The sequence below is a fragment of the Physeter macrocephalus genome, unplaced genomic scaffold (genome assembly GCF_002837175.3).
Source record: "Physeter macrocephalus isolate SW-GA unplaced genomic scaffold, ASM283717v5 random_291, whole genome shotgun sequence".
Taxonomy (NCBI): domain Eukaryota; kingdom Metazoa; phylum Chordata; class Mammalia; order Artiodactyla; family Physeteridae; genus Physeter; species Physeter macrocephalus.
Window position 1 is genome coordinate 6,450 of NW_021145611.1, and position 23,423 is coordinate 29,872.

Below are 23,423 nucleotides of genomic sequence, written 5' to 3' on the forward strand. Positions count from 1 at the left end.
GGTGCCCTCTGTCCCAGACACACGAGAGACTGAGTTTCGGGGGTGGAGGTGAAGTCGGGGAGAGGGCGGCCAGCATCCCAGAGGGGGCAGGGGTATGGTGGGTGTTAAGTCGGGAGCAAAGCTGGAGGGAAGCCAAGAATCTTGGTGGAGCCACCATTGTCCCCTTGTCTGTCTCGCCTGCCCTTCTCTGCTCTGCCCTCCCCCCCCCTCCCTCCCTCATTCAAACAAGTGGCTCTCCCAAGGAGTTTCTGGAAGCCGCCGTGAGTGGGGTAGTGGGGTCAGGTGGTGGCTGGGTGGCTGCAGTCAGGAGTCAGGGAGGCCAGGAGGTCGGGGATGGAGTCGGCTGACCCTTCCTGGGGTGCGGTCCAGAAAAGTGACAGAGTGAGCGAAGGACTCCGGGTGCAACCCTCCTCCCCGCGTGGCCTGGGAGTGGGGCCATGCGGGGACCCCACGAATGGCTAGGGTGTAGCAAGAGTTTGGGGCTATCCCGACGAGGTCTCAGGCAGCAGGGCCGGGCGATCCCTTTCCCGGGCTGGGGGCTGCCCCCTCCCCTGGGCTGGCTCCTGCTGCCCGGGCCGCCGGTGAAACGCTGTTGACATGTCCTGAATTATTAAGCACGGGGTGGGCTCCGGAGCACATGCTGAGCGGAGCGGCTGGGGCTGCGCGGCGTGGCGGAGCAGCGCTCGCTCCCTCGCTCGCTCGCTCGCAGGGACACACGCAGGGGCTGACAGCTGTGCCGGTGCTGATAAGGGAAGCCACAAGGAGACGATCGAGGAGAGAGACAAGCGGCGGCAGAGGCGGCGGCAGCGCCAGGGCTGCGGAGCTGCCGGGAGTGGGAGTGACTCCCCCACCTCAGGCCCCCACCCTGTCCCCGTCCTCTTCCCGTTTGCCCTGAGTTTAGAAGAGCAGCCGCTGCCCCCGCCACCACTCCGGAGGGCACCGGGGGGCTGCTGGCCAGGGAGGGACAGGGGCAGGGAGGCTCCGGCCAGTCCCAGCAGCTGGGCACAGATGCCGATCGAGATTGTGTGCAAAATCAAATTTGCAGAGGAGGATGCGAAACCCAAGGAGAAGGAGGCAGGGGATGAGCAGAGCCTCCTGGGGGCCGCGCGGGGGGCAGCAGCCCCCCGGGACCTGGCCACCTTTGCCAGCACCAGCACTCTGCACGGGCTGGGCCGGGCCTGTGGCCCAGGCCCCCATGGACTGCGCAGAAGCCTGTGGACACTGGCCCTACTCGCCTCGCTGGCTGCCTTCCTGTACCAGGCGGCCGGCCTGGCCCGGGGCTACCTGACCCGGCCTCACCTGGTGGTAATGGACCCGGCTGCCCCAGCCCCAGTGGCGGGCTTCCCGGCCGTCACCCTCTGCAACATCAACCGTTTCCGGCATTCGGCACTCAGCGACGCCGACATCTTCCACCTGGCCAATCTGACCGGGCTGCCCCCCAAAGACCGGGACGGGCACCGTGCCGCTGGCCTGCGCTACCCGGAGCCCGACATGGTAGACATCCTCAACCGCACTGGCCACCAGCTCGCCGATATGCTCAAGAGCTGCAACTTCAGCGGGCACCACTGCTCCGCCAGCAACTTCTCCGTGGTGAGTCCTGCCAGCCGGCCCGCCCGGCCCGGGGTGGCCAGAGGCTGGCGGTGGGGGAGGGAGTGGTGCGCAGGGCCTCCTCGCCAGGGCTTCCCCTCCTGCCGCCGCCAGAGGCTGGCCTCGTGTCGCCCCCAAGCCCGGTGCTGCCCTCGGGCTCCCCAGCATGGAGCAGTGGGCGCTCGTGGGGGCTTACCGTGCTGCTGCCACTTCTCTTTGGGCTCTGCCGCTGCTGCAGAGCCTAGGTCTGGGGGCCGGGGGTCCTGGAGTGGGCCCGGGGGCCCAGAAGCTGGTCAGCTTGCAGGGGAGGGGTGCACCGTGCCACAGCCGGACCAAGTGACCCCCGCTTTTCTCTTGCTCTCTTTTTCTTCTGTGGCCACTGGATTCTTCTCCCCACCCAACAAGGGCGATGGGGAGAGGGTGTTCTGGGGCCTCCAGCAAAGGAGGGACTCAGGGCTGCCTCTGGGGGAGCTGGCCCGGCCGGCAGGCTGGATAGAGCCGATCTTCGCGTACACTGGGTGCCAGTGTCTCTTATCTGTCTCTGTGTCTCTCACACACACCCCCTTTCACGGACTCCCTCACACATGCCTCTTTCATGCTGCCCCTCCAGCTTCTCCCGCTTTCCAGGCCCTCCCTCTGTTTCCTGGTTCTCGTGGCTCCCTTGCCTGGCTCTGGCTCTTACACTGAGGATCACTCATTCACTCTTAGGTGCATGGCTCACCCTCACTGCTGCCCAGCACGTGCACACACACACCCCTACCGCGTGGGGACGCAGTTTCCTGCACACTCTCTCATACACTCAGTGTCCCTGTCACCACGCTCACGTGCACACCTGCACACCCACGCACCCAAAGAGCTGCTCGTCCCCCTGTCCACATCCCAGCTCTTACTAAGCTGCTGAGGACAGGGTCACACCGTGGATGCCGTCCCCTCTTGTGACACCCCCATCTACCTCAGCCCCTGCTCCCCGTCTGTCACATACGTGCAAATACACACACACACTCCCACGAGGAGTGGAGTGGAGTGGATTGTTGGCTTGGGCTACCCTCCCATGCACACCTCCCACAATCGGGTGTGTGAGGTGTGTGTGGGGGGTGTGTCTTGTATGCTGTCTGTCTGTCGGTGCTCCGTTCACCCGTAGTCACAGGCTGTCTATCATTCCTGGTGCTTGAGTTGCTGTCCCCAGTCCACAGTTTACCCCTGGCATTGTGTACGTGGGGTGTGTGGGGGGTGTGTTTTCATTCTTGTGACCACCGCCCAGCGCGTGTGCAAATACATGGCATCGACGTGGTGCCCATCCAGCCCAGCCTCCAGCGCCAGCCCCAGATGGGGACCTTTTCCTTCTCATGGCCCGGTGCCCGCACCCGGGCTCTCATTCACTCACTGCCTCAGTAGCACCAGGAAACATGCTCCACCCGTGTTCCTGCCCCCACCATGCCTGCAGCCTCGGGGTCCTCCTGCCATTGGATGGCGGGAGTTGCGTAGCAATGGAGGAAGGGACGAGAAGGAGGATGTGCTGGGAGAGGAACTGGGGCGGGGAGCGGATGGCGCTGGCCTGTTGTCCAGCTGCACGCCCCTTCTTCCAGGAAAAGATCAACGCTCTCAAAGCGATTGTCCCTAAGGAGCAGTGTGTGAATGTGGCCTTTCGGGTCAGTGGGGCTCCTCTGTGAGACTTCGTCACCCCTGAGTTTTGGGGGTGGAGACAGAGGCCGTGTCAGCAGGTGCTGTTGGGGCAGAAATCAATGGGGGCTTTGTGTCCCTGAGTGGGAGTTTGTGTCCCAGGCCCCGGTGGGGGGTGGAAGGGCAAGAGGAAGGGTAATGAAGCCTGGGGGGGAGGGGAGGGGAGGGGAGGGGAGGAAGAGATGGAGGGGCAAGGAAGCAAGGTGAGGGAGGCAGGGGGTAGCTGCCTGGCCTCCAGGAGAGGAGGAGGTGCCTGGAGGATATGGGGACAAACAGGGAGCCCCCTGATTAAAGCTGGCGAGTCCCTCTGACGCTGGGGACGGCCAGGCTGAGGTGAGGGTGGATATCCCACAGGCCCTTTCGTACCCTGAGGATGGAGAGAAAAGGACAGAAGTTTGTGGGCCTCCGCGCTGGGGCTGCAGCAGGACAATGAGGGGCAGAGGAGCAAAGCAACCACGGAGGGCCAGGAATTCCCCTTGGACCCACCTGTCCCCTGGGGAACACTCAGCCTCGTCCCCATACCCTCTGCCCAAACCCCGACCCCCATCTGCTGAGTGTAACTCTCCCTTGGACCTGGCACCCTAAGGCTGAGTCTGCTGCCAGTTTACAAGGGTCTGGGATGATGGCTGCGACGGGATGATCCATGGTAACGGCGAAGATGGGGGTGTATTGTGTGGGCAAGACTGGAGAAGGGGTATGGAGACAAAGACATCAGGGGTCTCTGATGAGGACATGAGGTCCACAACAGACTCCGGGGTGAGAATATGGAGCCCATGATGGGGCTTTGGGATCTATGCAGGGGTGATGGGTGCAGGAATCAGTGGTGGGAACCTGCTGGGGCTCGTGTGCTGAGATGGTCAGAGACAACGACGACGTGCTTTGGGGAAGGTATGTGTTTTCTGTTGCTTTCCCCATTTCCTCCTTCCCGCTCCCCACTCTGCTGTGACCTTTCTCCCGGAATCCAAGTTAATAAATGTCACATTTTCCAGCCTATTTTTACTCCGGGTAATGTGCCCTCCTCCAGTCCCCTCAGCTGCTGCTCTTCCCTCTGTTACCACTGCAGTCACTCTCACCTCCATGCTCCCTAATGTCCCCTCACTGATTCCCCATCGGTCACTCAATCAACACGGAGTTCTGAGCACCTACTACGTGCCAGGCTCGCTGCCAGGTGCTGTGGTGGAGAACAAAGAAGGGGAGCCCTGGTCCCCAGTCCCTGTCCTCAAGCAGCCTCCAGTCTTGTGGTGGAGCTGGGATGGGGACACTTAAAAAGCTTAACCAATGGAAGAGTTAACCAGCCACGCAAGCAGTGTCAGGAGGTGCCGGGATTAACTGCCAAACGAGGTACGTGGATAGTAAGAGCCTGGGTTCAGAGAGAGAGGCCATTCTGGGCTGAAGAGGGCTGGGAAGGCTTAACGGATGAAGCAGGCTGGGCGAGGTTCGGAGAGGAGGGGAGGGGAGAGAGGCGAGAGAGAGGAGTGATGCTCTCACCTCTCCACCCATATGCCCCTCCACCCAGCTCACCCCATCTCTTCTCTTTCCCGCCCCCCTCCTCACCCAGTCTCATAACAACCCACTCCCACCTCCACCTCCTCCTTCCACCGCCACGTATATGTTCTCTCTCTTCCTCCTCAATTCCTACCACCATCCGCTCCCCAACCCCAGCGCGCCGAGCCCCATCTATACTTTCCCCCCATGCGGCTGCTCTCAGCCTGCCCACTTACTGGAAGGCAGAAATCACTCTTTCTTCCTAGGCTTCTGTTTCTTCAGCTGTAAAATGCGGCTCTAAATTCCAGTGTCTCCTCTCAGCTGGGGACTGTACGGTGGAACGGTCAAGTGTGTGGGTTCTGGAGCCAGACGGTCTGGATTCAAACCGTGGCTGGGTGGCCTTGGAGAAGTCAGCTTCCGTGAGCCACAGTTTCTGTATTCGTGATATAGAATATTAGAACCTAAAAAAATTCGGGTGGTTGTGAGGATTAAAAGAGATGGCTGTAAAGGGCGTAGCACACTGCCTGGCACACATCATGTGCACTCAGAGTGTCAGCTGTTAGAAATGCCACCACCCCAACTCCCGGCTCTCTCTAACCTGACTGCTCCCAGCACCACCTGCTGTTTTCCAACCTATGTGCTGGCATCTTCGCTAGTCTCCATCACCTAGCCTTCCTCCTCTCTTGACCCTCAAGCCTCCGCCCCCCACCCTATTATAGCATCCCCATGCTCCCCAAGCTTCCCCGGTATTCAGGCATGCGTGTGCACGTGTAGTAGCGCATACACTTGAGATCCGGGCCGTCCCACAGAACGCTCGGTGATGACGGAAATGTCCTGCATCTGCGCTGTCCTACGTGGTCGTCTCTAGCCACACTGGCCAGTGAGCATCTGCAGTGTGATTAGTGTGACGGAGAGAATGAATGTTCCATTCAAACAGCCGAGTGTGGCCAGTGGCTGCCATTGCTCTAGGTGGTCCTGGGGACGTGGTTCAGGCTGGCAGGTTGGGCAGGGCTAGGCTTTCCAACTGGCATCAAAGGATGTAAAATGATGGGGGTGGGCTGCGATCAGAAGTCCGGCCATCTACTCTCCGGGCTGAGGTCCCAGCTTGAGCTGAGGATGGGGCCTGTGTCTGGGAACATCGAGGTGTCTGGAAACAGCACGCGAACAGATACACCTTTCTTCCCAGGTGCAGGACGTGACCTTGGTCTTTTCCATTCTGTTGTCTGGAAAATTGAGGCATGGGGAAGGTAGAGAATCCATGAGGAGGCAGGGGGAGGGCCAGCCCCTCTCTGTGGGGTCCTCCGGGGTCCAGGCAGCCCCTGGAGGGGCAGGTGACCAGAGACCTGTGGGCGCTTCCCTGTTTCTATCCCCTCTCGGGCTCTCAGCCTTCCCTCCCCGCCTCCCAACCCTCCTTCCCCACACGCTGGTGACTATTAATCACTCGCCCTGTTCTCTTCCTCTCTACTAATCAGGCACAATTAGACAAGGCCTCTTCCAGCTGGGCAGTCCTCCTCCCTGCCCTCTTCCCTCCCCTCCCAGCCCCACCCCAGCTCAGTCGGGGCGGCTCTGAGGCAGAGGGGGCTGCGTGCCAGCCCTCCATCACTCTCTGGCTCCCCCCAGCCCACAATTCCAGGCTCCTCCGCCATCCCCTGCCTCCTATCCAAGCTTCCTCCTGAGCCCGCCCCTTCCCTGGTGTGGTCAGGCCGGCACTGACAGTCTCTGCACCCACTCCTTGATTGTGGGAGGGGCTACTCTACAAACATCCCAACTCCAGGCCTTCGCCACTGGCACCGAGGGCCTGAGGGCTGCCCCTTGCCCCCGGGACTCAGGAAGGGAGAGGATTCCCACTGAGGCCTCTCATCTACCGGATGAGCTTACCTCTGACCCTCACTCCCAGCCCAGCCCTCCGTGCCCTCCGGCCCCACCTTCTCCTGAGGCGTGAACCTTGAGAACATTTAGTTCAACATCTAGTTCAGGGATGGTCCTGCCTTCGGGAGCCAGGCAGATCAGGTCAGAGAAGGCACACAGTAGGGAAGGGTGGGGTGTGAGGAGAAGTGAAGGTCACTTACCCTTGAAGGGAGCAGCTGTTTCTCAGCCCCAGCTAACTGTTGCCTTGTGGTCAGGGATGCCCGGTGTTAGGGGGTCTTCCAACTTGTCCAGAGAAGCCCCGAGTCTTGATTATTTTAATTAAAAATTTCCTGAGTAAAAAAAATATTCAGAGGGCCATCTACAACTCCGACTGCAGGACCCAGCGTGCCTGCCCCTCCCCACCGCCTGCCCCACTGCTGGCTGCTACCCCTCAGGCCCTCCTCGAGGGGGCGCTCTCAGCCTGTCTGCCTCCCATTGGCCGGTGGAGTTGCTGGAGGGGGATTTGAGCCCAGCAACCAGCGGCAGGGACTGTTACTGTTACCCGGGGCTGGCCTGCAAGGGCAACGGGGAATGCCAGGAGGGACGTGCCCCACCTGGCCCCACTCTGCAGCCCCGTGGCCTCTTCATTAATCAGGAATCAGCCCCGAGCTGGGCTCATTATCAGCTCAGCTTCTCGTGGCACTGCCGGAAGATGCTGATTAGCATTTGAAGAAATGGCCCCCGCGTTTCCCTCCTGTCCTCCGTCTTTCTACCCGTGCTCCTTCCTGGATGCCCACCCCGGCCCTTCTGCTTCTCGGGAGGAATCTGCTCCCTCTCGCGGCTGGTGGCAGGGCTGTCTCTGCCAAGTCCAGGCCAGGGACAGAGAGGACCAGGACCAGGGGGCAGGGAGGCAGGAGCACCCCACGGAGCACTGCGAGTGCAGAGCTTCGGGACTACTCAGGCTGAGGTCACTGGGTGGAGGAGGGGGAGTGAATGCGGGGTGGAGACTCAGGGTGGTGGGGAGAGATGGACAGCCTCCCTGGAGGAGGGGATGAGAGGGCAGCCTCAGGCTCTGTTATCAGTGTTTCCCTGTCCTTCTCCTGGCAATGCCACCTCCTTGGAGCAGCTGGGCAGAGGGGGTGGGGACAGCCAGAACCGTGGACAGGAGGCCTGAGGGTTTTGGGTTTTTGTTTTTTTTGTAAATCCTGGTGGAGGCTTAGGGTCTTGGAGCCATCCCACAAGAATGGGGGTGGGAAGGCAGGAGGAGGACAGAGACCCCGTGGGTGGAGATAAGAGGCTTCAGAGTGCTGTGTGTTTTCCAGAAGAGGGAGGGGGTATCTGCAATTCTTCCCCGGCTCTCAGGCCCCGGGGCCGGGGCCGGCAGCGCTGAAAATCCGACTCCCCGCCCCAAATGTTCACCATGCCCTTGGGACACCCATTTTGAGTCAGAGGGGGAACAGTTCCAGAAAGACAGGCATAGGCAGCAGCAAGAGAGTTCAGAGAGGAGCCACGGGATGATTAAGGGGAAATGGAGGATTGATTTAGGAGGAAAGATTAAAGGAGCTAAATCCGTGGCGCTTGGCTCAGCGGTGACTAAAGCGTGGACAGGATAATAGCTTTACAAATGTGTGAAAGGTGTAAATACCTAACGGGGGGAGGGGAGGCGGCTCGGCGGGCCAGGAGAGCGGGGCTGGGGGGCTGAGGAGGCCCCCGGAAGGGCTGGGGGCCCTTGGGCGACTGCCCGGTAGGGCTGGCTCCTCTGCAGTAGGGGTGCAGGGGGAGCAAACGGGGTGTCGGGGAGCCCCGGGTGCCAAGCAGGGGTTCCATTTCGGGGCCGCAGCTTTGCCGGCCTGTGCTGACCTCCGCGTCCCACCCCCGCGCCGCTGAGGATCTGAGGCCGCGGGTTCAAATCCCATCCGAGTCCCTCTGCGCCCCTCGGCACCGGGCCTTTCCCTCTGCATCCGTCCGCTGGGGCCCGGGCCCCCGCCCCAACGTGCCGGCTCGCGCCCCTCGCTCCTCCCCGGCCGCGGAGGGCGGCGGTGTCTCCCTCCGCGGTGGAAGCCTTTGGCGCGGCTGCGTGCGGAGGTCACTTTGCCGAGGAGCCGGGAGCCGGGGGAATGCAAATGAGGCAAACCCAGGGAGGAGAGCGGAGGTGCCCGGAGGAGACGGGAGGGAGGGCGCCCGGGCGCCGCGATGGATGCCTGACCCGCGAGGGGGGCGGCGAGGAGCACGAGGCGGTGGGTGCGGCCTTCTGGGTGCGGCTGGGCCCAGCCTGGAGGCTCGGGCGCACCCACCCACCTCCTCCATCTCCTCCACGTCCTCGGTCTCGGTTCCTGAACTACCGCCGGGACACGGATGCGATCCACTGTGTAGGCAAGCTCTTAACGAATAACTTTGCATCGAGGCCTGGAACGTCAGGGAAGGACTTCGTTACAAATTAAAAATATTCCCGTCTGCAAAACTGACTTTCTAGGGTTTAAGGCCTATGCGGTCGCTACCTGGGAACAGGTTTGGCTGTTTACCTGCGTCCTGGAGGCCCCGCTCTCTCCTCTCCAGCGGAGACGCGGCGCTCCCTGAGATCACCGTGTTCTTCCACGGCCCCAAGGGCTCCGGGCTCCCAGCTCCAGCTCGGCCTCAGCCTGGAGTCATACGGCCTTGACTGTCTCCTACTTCTCCACTACTGCCCACGCATTTACATTTGCTCAAACGTCGTGCCCATTTCCTCCTAGACTCACAAGCACTTCTACCTTGGAGAAGAAGTCGCCTTGAAGAGCGCCTGGGTGGCTGGGGGCTGGGGGGATGCTGCGTTGACCCTGTAGGGGGAGGGCAGGCGCACTAGGGCCGGGGGTGGGTGGGTGGGCTGGGGGCGTCTTCTTCCTGTGTCTGGCTGTGCTGTGATCGGCCATTTGCTCAAACGTCGTGCCCATTTCCTCCTAGACTCACAAGCACTTCTACCTTGGAGAAGAAGTCGCCTTGAAGAGCGCCTGGGTGGCTGGGGGCTGGGCGGCTGCTGCGTTGACCCTGTAGGGGGAGGGCAGGCGCACTAGGGCCGGGGGTGGGTGGGTGGGGTGGGGGCGTATTCTCCCTGTGTCTGACTGTGCTGTGATCGGATGCCCTTCCTGGGTGGATGAGTGCACTTGCTCTGGGAAGCTTTACTCTCCAACCCAAGTCGAATTCCTATTCCACTCTCAGGGGAGTTGGATTGGTCTTCCTATCATACCACCTATCCCAGCTAGTAATGATTTGCCTATCCCTGGGATTGTTCGTTTTGTGTGCTTTGTTCACCACTGCTGTATACCTGGCTCCCAGCCTAGGTGCTGAATAAACACTTTTGGAATGAATGAATGCCTCTGGGGCCAGACAGCCAACTCCCTCAGGGCAGAGACCAGTGATTTTGTTCTCCGAATCATCCCCAGCAGCAAGCATAGTACCTGGCATATTGTACAGGCTCAAGGAACAGTGTTGGACAAGTAAGTGTGATGTGAACACCCACCATTTCTTTTTTTTTTTTTAATAAATTTATTCATTTATTTATTTATTTTTGGTTGCGTCGGGTCTTCGTTGCTGCCCTCGGGCTTTCTCTAGTTGCGGCAAGCGGGGGCTACTCTTTGTTGCGGTGTGCGGGCCTCTCAATGCAGTGACTTCTCTTGTTGTGGCGCGTGGGCTCTAGGCGCGCGGGCTCAGTAGTTGTGGTGCACGGGCTTGGTTGCTCCGCGGCATGTGGGATCTTCCTGGACCAGAGCTCGAACCCGTGTCCCCTGCACTGGCAGGCGGATTCCCAACCACTGCGCCACCAGGGAAGTCCCCACCCACCATTTCTTGAGCACCTCCTATTCACTGGGGCTGTGCCAGGTATGTATCAGCACACAGTGGCTGTGAGCGCAGAGTCCAGTGCCAGATCACCTGCTCCCCTCCTCTGCCACGTCATGTGACTCTGGCCAGCTCCTTACCCTCTCTGGACTTCCACTGTCTTGTCTGTAAAATGGAGATGTTTAGAAACCTCCAGTAGAGGGTTTTTGTGAGCATTAAGGAGTTAATTTATATAAAAGGCTTAGGACTGTGCTTGACACAGAGTAAGCACTGAATAAATGTTAACTGTGGCTATTATCTGTGTACATTATCTCTCCTCATAACACCTCCGACATGCCTATTATTATTCCTATTTTACAGATGAAAAATGGCGGGTCAGAGAGGTTAAATGACTGAACCCGAATCCCACAGACAGTAAGGGCAGAGCTGCAGGCCTGTACCCTCCCCTGATAGGAGAGCCAGATCTCAGACCCTGGGGGGTTTGCTCTGACAGAATTCCATCCTCTCCCACAATTGCTGAGAGAGCCTTTACCGAGGTGCATGATGCCGTGTGAGAATGGGCCCAGCGGGGAGCCAAGATCAAATGGCTGCACCATCTTGGCAAGAAGATTCCCTAAATGGGCTCCCCTGCTTTTTCGAGTGCCTTGCACGCATCCCTCTGGACTTATCTCTGATCTTCACTACTAACCTTAAGAGGAGGAATTACCATTCCCCCTTTTACTGATAAGTAAACTGAGGCTCAGAGAGGTTAAATCGCCACCCAAGGTTGTTTGTCCAAGGCTGGTAGCAGAGCTAGGATTTGAACCCTATTCTGTCAGCCTCCAACATGTGCACCCATTTTTCCATGTTATGAAGCTTAGGTGGATCCTTTTCCAGCACCATATTCAATGGTCGATCTCTGCCCCAGTTTGGGCCTTACTGGTCTCCACAACACTCTTATTACTAATACTGAGGCCTCATGTATACGATTTTACCTTGCAAATGCCTTTTACCTACTTCATCTCTTTTGAGACTTATAACCAACCTGTGAAATAAGTCGAGCAGGAATTTCTATCCCCACCTGACAGATGAGGAAACTGAGGACCAAAGAAATAAAAAAATCACTTTGCTAACCAAGGTTACACAGCTGTCACTGGTGGAGCCAGAGCTGGGATCAGGGTCTACTGACCCCCAGGGGGGTGATGGAGGTTAGTGGAGAATGCTGGGGCCCAGTGGGGGGTGGGGGACTGGGTTCAGGTTCTGCATGTGCCTTCTTTTTTCTGTATGCACTTGGATATGTCCCTTGCCATCTCTAGGCTTCTGATTTGACCTTTGTACAGTGAGCGTTTGGACTGAGTTACCAACCAGTTCTGACCAGCGCAGACACCCCAGGCATTCTGAGTTGGTACTATCTTCCCTGGCGAGGACAGAGGAGGAGAAGGCTTTGAACCTGGATGCTTGGGCCACCCCTGAGTGAAGCTGGGGCCCGAGGGCCATCTGACTTAGGATGCTAGCCATAGTCCAGGGCAGATGAAGATGTACCCTCTTCCATTGGCCCACTCTGGACCCCAGGGCACTGCAGGATTAAGGGGAGTTCGTTCCAGGGGCCTAAGTGAGAGGCATGGGGCTGGACCACATCAGAAGAGGGCTGATGGAATCTGGAGGGATAAAGCTGCCATGGAAAAGAGGGCTGGGGGGAGGTGCCAAGGCCTTGGCAGAGGCAGGGTGCCCAGAAGGCGCTGGAGATAAAGCCCAGGCTGCAGATTAGCGCTGGGATTAGCCCAGCCTTGGCTGTTCCTGGCTGCTTCTTATCTCCTGGAGGCCCGGAGCCCTCTCCCTCACTGCTCTGAGCCCTGGCCCTGCTAATTGCCTGTTAACCCTGTGGGCTCCGTGACTGCAGGGAGGATGAGGGGGTGGGGAGGGGTGGGTAAGAATGCCAGCCAGCCAGCCAGCCAGGGAGAGCTTTTCAAGGAAATGGGAGCTGTGGACAGATGGAACTCAAGGGACTGAGAGAGAAGCCACTGCTCAGAGGAGCAAGCTCTGGATGGATCTCTCTGACCCTGATCATTGTCTAGGGCAGACCTGGAGGGGAAGGCAGGGAGAAGGAGGGAAGGGCACCTGGGGAGGGATTCCTGGCTTGGGGAGGTGGCTTTAGGCCCAGGGAAAAGTCAAGAGGAGGAATACAAGAGTCAGTGACTGGACACCTAGACTAGAGAATAGACAGAAAAGGAAACAGTATAGAGACGCAGCGGGCAAAAGAACAGAGAGGCTGGGGGGCAGCCAGGCCAGTGGGAGAAGGACGATGCCAGGGGGATGGACAGGCTGACAGAGGGCAAGGGACAGAGACACAGGCCAGATGGATAATTGATCAGATGCTGAGGACAGACAGGCCAGGAGGATGGAGAAAGACCTGAGAGAGAGACAGATCAGGCGACCGAGGCTAGGGAGATGGACAGACCCAGGGTGGGGTCCAGGCCAACACTAAAGGGGAGGTGGTCCGAGAGGGACAGGCAGAGGGCTGGCAGGAAGGAAGCTGGTCCAAGGGTCTGCCTGCAGCATGGACATAGACCTGTCTAGAAGTCGTCCAGCCTAGGTCTGGAGGGGTTCAGCCCAGGGCCAGGGGGATGGACCTAAGAGTGAAGGCAGAGAGCAAGGGAGGGCCGAGAAGAGGGAGAGCCAGACGGAAGAAGAAAGTGGTATCTGAGATAGGGACAGGGCCCAGAGGCTGAGGCTGGTGGGGGTGGATCTGGAAATAGCCTCTTGGCCCGTCAGGGCACATCCTGGCCCAGGAGCTACCCCTTTCCGTGGCTGGACTCTGGACCCTCAACTCCTGTCCACACACCCTCCTCTGGGGCCATTCGGGAGAGGGCAGTGGACAGCCAGTGGGACCCTGTGGCAGAGCAGCCGTGCCGTCTCCATGGAAGAGATTGTGGGCTGTGCTGCTACCAGAGTTCTGCCACTTAGGAGCTGGTGGCTCCACCCGCTGCTGCCTGCCTGGCCCAGGGACCATCTCCAGGGCAATGCTCTGCTCTGCCCCGCAGTCGGGCCTGACCCGGCTCTGCAGGCGTCCTGGCCCTGCCGGTCTGGCCTGTCCACTCCCTGCAGAGCATATTGTCCATCAGCAGACCCAGAGTCCTTCCACCCATCTCCCTTTGTCACCCCCACTCTGCCCAGTCGTCTCAAGGGCAGGCGTACCAGGTAGCCACCACCATCTGAAGCCATTGGAGCCAAAGCCTTCCCAGTTTGCTCTGCCCTGCACAGGGAGAGGCTCAGTGTCATGTAACCTGTGTCTGTGTCTATGTAGTGGAGGTATCAAGTAGGGAGGCTGCCCCAGCCCCACCCAGGTTCAGGAGGCTACCAGACTCATTCATTCACTGAACACCTACCAGGTGTGTTATAAGCACTAACTCTGCTTTGGCATCAGGCTCAGTTCTGCTCGAATCTCTGCTGTCATTTACTTGCTGAGTGTCCTTAGGCAGGTCATTTTCCCTCTCTGAGCTTCCCCAACATGAAACGGGGGCTACAATGCTTACCTCATGTGGTTTTCTTGGAGGCTCAAAGGGGAAAATAGATCAAAAGTACAGGACCCGGTACAAAGTGGGAATGTTTGATAATGTTCACTTTGCATTCCTTCCCTCGACCTCACTCCTCCTTCTGCAAATTGCACTGGGCTCTGGGGATACCAAGATGATGAAACGGGGCTCCCAGCCTCAGGGAGTCCATGGTCCCATGGGAGAGACCATGACAGTGCCCAGTGGTCAGGGTCAGCCGCTGCACACTGCGGGGCACGAGTGCACAGCTCACTACTGGGATTCCCCCATGCAGCCCACGCCTTGTTTAGCCTCCCAACTGGAGCACATACTGAAAAATGGCTGCGGCAGCAAGAGCTGATTCCAGCAACTTCTTGGCCCAAAATAGGAAGGGTATGAGTGCTTTGAGATTTGGGGCAAATACTTACGTATTCTCCCCATCTGCGTTTCCCACACCACTGCGGACACAGGGATCTTGCCCCCAGCCCCCTTCAGGGCTCTCCTCCCTCCAGTGACATGTAAAAGCACAGGTCTAGAGTCAGGCTGTCTCGCTGGACTCTTGCCCCTTCGACTAGGGCCTTTCTACTCACGGTGCGGTCTGCAGACCAGCAGGTTGTTAGAAATGCAGAATCTCAGTCCTGCTGCCCAATACACGTTTACTGAATCCGAATCTGCATTTTAGCAGGATCCCCAGGTGCTTTGTGCGCACATTAAAGTTTGAGAGGCACTGATCTTGGAGACCTTGGCAAATCAGCCAACCTCTCGGAGCCTCAGTTTCCTCATCTGTAGCATGTAGGGTCATTGTGAGATTCTATTGGAAAGAGCATATTAAGCATTTAGTGCAGTGCCTGGGGCAGAGCGGATGCTCTGGGAATGTCAGTGATGCCTACTCCTGCCCCACAGATTGACACGCAACAGGGAGCTGCGGCAGGGGTGATACAGACAACGTCAAGGACTGGAACCCAGAAGCTGGCGAGGGTGCAGAAGGAGGGTGGGAGGGACAGGTGAGGAACTGAACTGAGAGGCAGCCGATACGGAGAAGAGAGTAAGGAAGGTATAGAGGAGTGGAGTGCAAGGGAAGGAGGGATGGAAGAAAAGGGGTCGAGCGTTGAGACTCCAGTCTCATTTCAGCTGGATGGGGCTGAAGCAGGAGCCGGGGCTTGGGGTGGTGTAGGCTTGGGTTGGGGGAGTTGCCAGCAACGGATTGTGGGAACACCTTGAGTCTTGCATCTCAATGAGTTCCACCTCTCCCCCTAAGCTGTGTGACCTTGGGCAAGTCACATCACCTCTCTGAGCTCTGGTTTCCTCATCTGTATTAATCAGGCTAATTAAACCTACCTGATACCAGAGTGGCTGAGGAGATGAAATGGGGTGGCAGATGTTGCCATGTTTTGTAAGCTGTACAGTTCTTGTTATTTGCGTGCTTTTGTTTTGGGAATCTGAGGGCAGGGTGTTTGGGTGATAGAAGAAGTGTCTTGAGAGGGGAGAATCAGCAGGGCGATGAACCTAGGGGGGTGGGGATGGGAGACAACCCTGCCTCACAACGAGGGCACCCCCAGGCCCCCAGTTCTTAGAACTCCTCCCTCCTACTGCCCTCTACCCAGCCCTCTCCCTTCCACAGCCTCCCTCTGGAGCTAGGCATTTAGGAATCTTTTCCCTTACACTGCCTCACGCCTTTTCTCCCGGCTCTCACCAGAGTGAAAATGTTCCCAAGGACAGAGGCGGGGGAGAGAGAGAGTGAGTGAGCGCGCTGACCTCCTCACCCCCAGGGAAGGTGCCGCCTGTGATGGGTTTGACCCGGGGGCTGGTCTCTGTGGGGTGAGCCTGGCAGGGGGGAACTCCCATCTGCCTCTCGCTCAACCTCCTCCCCACCCCAGCTGCTTGCAACTCCCGTCGGCAGCTATGTCCCCGCCAGAGCCTCGGCTTCCATCTCCGGGGCTCCGGCGCCATCTGGTGTCCACATGGGAGGACTTTCTGCAGAGGAAGAGGGAGATTGGCTGCTTCTGCGCTGGCGGAACCGCGTATTAAAGTATCCCTTGTGCCCCGCACTGGGCCAGGTGCTGGACTCATTGCCCCTGTGCAGCATGAATGCTAGTGGAAGGAGAATGAGCAATGAACACGGAGGCAAACAGATAAGCAAGATCATCTCAGGTCCTGATGAGGGCTTGGAGCAAACCAACAAATGCGTTTGATGAGGGGAGGCTGACACTGGGCACGTGTGTGTGGTATATGAGTGTGCAACTGAAGAAGGGACACTTAACCTCAGGCTTAAAAGATGAGCAGCTAGCCATGCCAACTGGGGGCAGGGGAGCATTCCAGGAGAGGGAACTGCGTGAACAAAGGCCTGGGGAGGGAAGTCGCTCCGAAGTTTGATTTGTCTCAGAGATCTGGGAGTGGAAAGGCAGGAGACAGAGGCAAAGGTTACCACATGTGGAGACTTTCGGGCAAGGGAAGGAATTTGGCTTTATTCTCTGGGAAATGCGAAGCCATTGGTGGACTTCAAGTTGGCAAGTGACTTGATTGGATCTCCTCAGTTTAGAATGAGCACTCTGGCTACTGTGTAGTGAATGGCTTGGAGGGAGAGGCAAAGACAGACGAAGGACACCAGTTAGGAGGCGGCCGCCATGGCGGGGGTGGGGGGAGATGATGGTGAAAAGGGGACATGAGATGGAAGGAGAGTAGATGGATTCTAAATAGATATTGCCTGGGACAGCAGCCGGATTGTATGCCTGGTCACCCCTGTCCCATATCCCAGCAACCAACCTACAGGGAGAGGGAGATTTCAGGGATTCTGACTTGAGAAACTAGGTAGATAGTGGGGCCCTTTACTCAGAAGAGGAGAATGGGTCGGGGACAGGATGTGGGAAGACATCAAGAGTTCTGCTAATTTTTTTAAAATAAATTTATTTATTTAGGCTGCGTTGGGTGTTCGTTGCTGCACGCGGGCTTTCTCTAATGGCGGCGAGCAGGGGCTACTGTTCGTTGCGGTGCGCGGGCTTCTCATTGCGGTGGCTTCTCTTGTTGTGGAGCACGGGCTCTAGGCACGTGGGCTCAGCACTTGTGGCTCGCGGGCTCTAGAGCGCAGGCTCAGTAGCTGTGGTCCATGGGCTTAGTTGCTCCGCAGCATGTGGGATCTTCCCGGACCAGGGCTCGAATCTGTGTCCACTGCATTGGCAGGTGGATTCTTAACCACTGTGCCACCAGGGAAGTCCAAGAGTTCTGCTATTGATATGTTAAGCTGGAGGTGCCTTTTAATCATCTAAGAGAGGATATCAGTAGAAAAGATAGAGCTCAAGGGAGGCTGGGCTGTCTGTTGGTTGCTGGGATATGGGACAGGGGTGACCAGGCAGGTCTGGTGGCCGTCACAGGGGACAGGGAACCCTAAGCCTAAGGCATTGTCTTTCATCTCCCCCCCTCCACACCCCCGCCCCTCCCGCTCCTGTCTCTTATCCCCAGGTCTATACTCGCTATGGGAAGTGTTATACCTTCAAGGCGGATCCACAGAGCTCACTGGCCAGCCGGGTGGGGGGCATGGGCAGTGGCCTGGAGATCATGCTGGACATCCAGCAGGAGGAGTACCTGCCCATCTGGAGAGAGACAAGTACGCAGGCGGGAAAGGGACAGGGGCTCCGGCCTGGGTCCTCTGCCTGGGATGGTTTCCAAAGTTCCCCATCTCTACCGTGCAGACGAGACATCGTTTGAGGCAGGCATCCGAGTGCAAATCCACAGCCAGGAGGAGCCACCCTACATCCACCAGCTGGGCTTCGGCGTGTCCCCAGGCTTCCAGACCTTTGTGTCCTGCCAGGAACAGCGGGTGAGCACCTCCAGCTGGGTCCTGGGTCAGGCACAGGGCCGGGCCTTTGGGCTCAGAGGGGATGCTGACCAGATCTGCCCCCCAGAAGCTCACATCCCACCAGCCCTCCCATGGACTTTACGGGGGCTGTGGGCGCCGGAGGGCTGGGTGGGACGTCTGTGCGTGACCCCGTCATGCCCCACCTCTGCAGCTGACCTATCTGCCCCAGCCCTGGGGCAACTGCCGAGCGGAGAGTGGGCTCAGGGAGCCTGAGCTTCAAGGCTACTCGGCCTACAGTGTGTCTGCCTGCCGGCTGCGCTGTGAAAAGGAGGCTGTGCTTCAGCGCTGCCACTGCCGGATGGTGCACATGCCAGGTGGGCACCCCACCCCCTGCCAGCCCTCTGTGTCACCCTGCTAGGCTCCAGAACCTCCAAGGGCGGAACACTGCTCATGTGCAGGGGGGCAGGTGCTTGTGTATGACCACATGTGTGCATGTCTGTGCCCACGTTAGTGTACATGGTATGTGTTCGGGAATTTTCTGCATGTTTTCACGTATGCATACGGAATGCACACACGCATGTTTGTGTGCCTGTTAATATGTATTTAGGCGTACACGTACTTGTGCATCTCTGTACTTTTGTACTTGAGGTTGTGTGCATGTGCTTGAACACGTGCGTGCAAAGGCACGTGCATGTGTGTGTGTGTGCAAGCACGCACGGATTTACGTGCATATATGCATGCGTACATCTCCATGCTTCTGTGAACAGGCATGTATAAACTCATGTGCGCACGTTTATGTGTGTGTATGCATGTGTGTGTCCACATTTGGGAATATGGGAGGGGAGAGTGGATGGAACTATAGACTCCAGGAATAATCTTGTCTCCTTTCAGGCAATGAGACCATCTGCCCGCCAAATATCTACATCGAGTGTGCTGACCACACACTGGGTCCGTGCTGCCTTCTCCCCTCCCTGCCTCTCCGGCCCCCTCCTCCTCTTCACCTCTCTGTGGGCCCTGCTCCTCACTGCCTTGGCTCCCTTCCTCCCAGTCTCTTCCTGGGGTTTTTTTTCCTGGGGGTTGAGCCTTATCCCATACCTCCAGGGATCTGAGGACCTTCGCAGTTGTGGTGGAGGCAGCAGGGTCGGGGGTTGCAGAGAATCGGAACTGAGAGTGAAGGGCGGGGCTTCTCATCTTGGTTCAGCCAATGAGCTTGCCTCTCTGGGAAAGTGAAATGACTTCTCCCTTGGTATGAGGAAAGATGTATTGCTGGCTATCGGTGTGGGTAAGGCATCCCCATCTGTCTATAGGTCTTGCCTGGTCCACACATCATTCATTCATTCATTTATTCATTCTACAGAGGTTTACAGCCTGCACTGGTGGCGCTTACTGCCTGGCGGGGCTGTGGATGGGCATCACAACACAGCGTGTTAGTCCTTGTGTAGGGGAACCTCAGCGATCCTACAGGGCCCCAGCAAGGGCATGAAGCCTCACCTGGGCAGACAGGGAGGATTCCCAGAGAGAGTGACATATGAGCTGAGACTGGAAGGGTGTGGAAGAGTCAGCCAGGTGAAAAGGGGGGACGTGTTCTGGGCAGTGGGAACAGCTCGTGCTAAAGACCTGTGGCCAGAGAGAGCGTGTGTGTCTGGAGCCCTGAAAGGTCAGTGCGGCTGGAGGTCATAGAACGAAGGAGGGTGTGGAAAGAGCGGAGGAGGCTCTGGGAAGCCAACAATGGCTTAAGACAAGGCAAGAATGTCTTCTGATTTTAGGAAGGGGATTCTGATTAGATGTGAGGGTGGATAAGCGGGGAGAAAGACTAGGCACAGGGTGACTGGTTAGGAGAGCACTGCGGTAATCCAGATGCTGGGGCCACGGGGGCGGGTTTGAGGTGCTGGGGCAGTAGAATCACACCTTCTCTGTCCCACACACCAACTGCATCCGCCAAAGGGGTGATTGAAGCATGTTTAATGAAGGAACAGATGTAAGTGGGAATAAGGGAACCACAAGGGGTGGTGAGACTCCACAGAACTAAGGAGCCTTTCCTCCCCCCGCGCCTGAAGGGGCAAAGGAAGGGGTTGCTACTGGCACCCAGCGAGGGACCTGTGGCTGTCTGAGATGGACAGGAGCCGGGAGCCGGGACCACAGGAGGAAGGACGCAGCCTCTGCCAACCTAAGCCCTGCAGTGAGGAAGCCAGGGAAGAAATACCCTGGCATCTCTCCCCTCCTTGCCCTGTGACCCTGACGGGGCCTCCCATTGGCCAAGCCCAACCCAAAGCCATAGGACAGGGAGTCTAGGTGATGCATTCGGCAGAGATCAGCATCCTGGGACAGAGCAAGGTGGGGAGAGTGGAGAGTGGATCTGAAGGGGCGAACAGAGAAAACCCAGCATACTGAGCATAGTAACCCTGCCCATTTGTTCTTCTGTCCGTCCATCCATCCATCCATCCATGTATGCACTCATCCATCCACTCAGCCATAGGCATATGTGAAAACGTGCATAGATCCCATTCATCCCAGCATCCTCTCCAAGCCCGTCATGTGTCTGAGGCCTCATGTGGTTGATTAGCTCTGGTGGATGGCCCGTGCCCTCCCTCCGAGCCATGAGGACCTCTCTGTCCCAGGGGGCTGGGCAGCAGAGGGGCGAGCCTATAGGAGTGTGCGCTGGGGGTTCTGCCTCCACCCACTTCCTTGGGCCGTCTGGAGCTGGTCCAGGAAGGCACTCCCAGCCGGTCTCCTCCAGGCAGTGCCAGGGCTGGCCAGACCAGGCCCTCAGTGTGGGTGTGCCTGCCTCAGGACCGCCCCTAAGCTTCCTCCCTGCAGCTGGTGGGCCTCTGGGCCATCCCACCCAGCACAGCAGCTGGCGCCTCTGTGTTGCAGATTCCCTGGGTGGGGGCTCCGAAGGCCCGTGTTTCTGCCCTACCCCCTGCAACCTGACCCGCTACGGGAAAGAAATCTCCATGGTCAGGATCCCCAACAGGGGCTCAGCCCGGTACCTGGCAAGAAAGTACAACCGCAATGAGACCTACATACGGTATGTGTGTGTGTGTGTGCGTGTGTGCGTGTGTGCGTTCGTGAGTGTGTGTCTGTGTGTGGTGGAGGCCACCCTCAACAGGCCTGGCGCATGGTGGAGGCTGGGAGTGGGCCGCATCTTTGTTAATAATGAGTGTCCTGCCAGGAATGTCTTTCACGATCTTTTTCTTCTAGCTAAACCCTACCCATCCTCCAAGTCACATCCTGTGTCTCCACCTCCAGGGGAGCCCTTCTTAGCCCAAACACCTTTCATCTGCACTCCCACAGCACCCTGTACATACCTCTGTCATTGCATTTACCCACTATTTTATGTTTGCATCTCTTTTGCATGTCTGCTTGCGTGTCTTTCTCCCCCAGCAACCTGGAGCCGTTAAATGCATGTCCAGTGAATGCTGTGCGGAGGGAGAGGAACTGGAAGGGATGGGGGAGGAGCCAGGTGGCCCACAGCAGGGGTCCCACTGAGCCTTGGGCCTGGTACCCTGCAGCCAATCTACCAATGCTGAGTATCCTCTGAGTGCCAAGCCCAGCGCTGGCTCCTAGGGGGACAGAGATGATTATAACACAAAACTCATGCCACAGTTTGTGGATGGGGCCATGTTTGAAGGTGTGGTACTGATTCTTAGGCCCCAGGAGAGATGAATGTGCATAGGGGATGTAGGGGAGGCATGAGCTGGGCCTCTGAGCACCCCGGGTTTGGGTCCATGAGAAGAGGAGAGAGGGGAGGCATCCCAGTTAGAGATCTGTGGGCTGATGTCAAGACCAGCCTGAGCAGCAGGGAGGCTGTGTGGAAAGGAGCAGATGAAAAGGCGGTTTGGATAAGAAGGTACAGTGCAGCTGATCATGGGCAGTCTTGAAAGTCTGGAAGAGGGATTCTGGAGTAGACTGTCAAGCAATAGGGAGGCACCGAAGGTTCTAGAGAGGTATGGGGATGAGGCAACGTGAATACTATTTGCTGCTTTAGAGAAGGTGGGGGTGGGGGGGAAATCTTGCCGGCCCAGGAGTTTTGTTTTATGCTCCCAGGCCCTTTGCTAGCCCTCAAAAGATGAAGCTGACAGGCATCTGGGCCTGTCTCCCCTCACAGCTTTTGGGAGCTTCTTGGCACACGTGGGCCTCAGATCCGGATCCGCTGGGCCTGGGATGTCCCGCCAGCCGTCTCCTCAGGAAGACGGCCCCTTAGGGATACCCTGCTTCCTGTCTCTGCAGGGAGAACTTCCTGGTCCTAGACGTCTTTTTTGAAGCCCTGACATCCGAGGCCGTGGAGCAGCGAGCAGCCTACGGCCTGTCAGCCCTGCTGGGTGAGCCCCGGCCCGACTCCCCGGGGGCGGACCGGACCAGCCTCCTCCCTCTGACCCTGCTCTCGTGCTCCCCAGGAGACATCGGGGGGCAGATGGCCTTATTCATCGGAGCCAGCGTCCTCACGCTGCTGGAGATCCTAGACTACATCTATGAGGCAAGGGATGGGGCCCTGGTGGGGGCCACCCAGATGGGGAGGGGCGGGTAGGAGGAGGGGCTGGGGGGAAAGCAGAGGGGCAGTGCAGGCTTCATGGTGGAGCTGGACTGGCCGGAGGTCAAGCTCAGGGTTATTTACCAGCGTCCCCTGACTGGTGGGAAGGCCCGAGCGCGCTGAGGAGTCAGGAGAGGGGGATGGGTGAGGAGGACTGGGGCATCCTAGTGGGGTTTGCTGGGCCAGCAAGTCCTAGGAGGTGGGCCTGGTGAGGCCCGTCCTTCTCTAGTGAGTCTCCTGAGCCCATTGCTAATCCCCCACCCCGAACCCCCAGGTGTCCTGGGACCGACTGAGGCGGGCGTGGCGTCGTCCCAAGACCCCCCTCCGGACCGCCACTGGGGGCATCTCCACTTTGGGGCTTCAGGAACTGAAGGAGCAGGTGAGGGTGAGCGCTGTAGAGTATGCAGCCAGCGTCCTCTCCCAGGACTGAATCCCCCCATAACTTCTGAACTAGCCTGCGGGAAGGGGTTCCTGGGCTCCCCGGAGGCCTCTGCCCCAGGGGACAGGGCAAGGCTGGCTGTGTGAGGCCTGGGGGTACCACGTGAGCTCTCCCTGTCCCACCTCCTCTCCGCCTCGCAGAGTCCCTGCCCAAGCCAGGGCCGCGCTGAAGGCGGAGGCACCGGCGGCCTGCTCCCAAACCACCACCCCCCGGGAGGCCTCTTTGAAGACTTCGCTTGCTAGGATGGTGCTGCGTCCAAAAGGACCCAGGAGTCTAGGACTCCAGCCCAGATCCCCGCCGTAGCCTCCCGCTCTTAGGACCGAAGGCTTGGGGGCAGCCCAAAGCTGAGGGGAAGAGGGCGGTGCTCACTGGGAGGGTGGGGACTCGGTCCCTGCTCTCACCCACCCTAGTGCCAGCTGCTTGGCACAAGGGTCCCTCTTGTCCACACCCTCCACCCCCAGGCTGGTGCCCAGGGAGGGCTGGGGACCAGGCCAGGGGCCCCAGTGGAGGGGAGTGGACGGGAGGAGAAAGGGGGGTAGAACCCTCTGTACATTTGTATATATTTAGGGAGGACAGGGTGGGGGTGGGGATACAGATGTAGCAGGTGGGTGGGGCTATGAGGGTCGGTAATTTAGAGACAGACAGCCGGGGTCCCAGCCCTAGCGTGTCAGCAGGAGAGGGCAGGCGCCCAGGACTCAGGACTGCTGGGCTGGTCCTGCTTCCTGCCCCTCTCCAGGCCCA

At 58.5% G+C, this 23,423-nt stretch overlaps 1 protein-coding gene across 2 annotated transcripts; it reads left to right on the forward strand.

The window, feature by feature from the left end:
- The first annotated feature begins 758 nt into the window (after positions 1-758).
- On the forward strand, positions 759-23,129 carry ASIC4 (acid sensing ion channel subunit family member 4). Of its 2 annotated transcripts, XM_024124720.3 has the most exons (10): positions 759-1,590; positions 17,376-17,520; positions 17,606-17,733; positions 17,924-18,086; positions 18,604-18,660; positions 20,587-20,740; positions 21,943-22,034; positions 22,110-22,189; positions 22,518-22,622; positions 22,823-23,129. In XM_024124720.3, the coding sequence occupies exons 1-10, from the start codon at positions 1,009-1,011 to the stop codon at positions 22,922-22,924; spliced, it is 1,608 nt and encodes a 535-aa protein (XP_023980488.2). In that variant the 5' UTR covers positions 759-1,008; the 3' UTR covers positions 22,925-23,129. The 2 variants fall into 2 exon arrangements, with proteins under 2 accessions (XP_023980488.2, XP_054938843.1); XM_055082868.1 differs by lacking the exon at positions 18,604-18,660.
- The last annotated feature ends 294 nt before the right edge of the window (positions 23,130-23,423 follow it).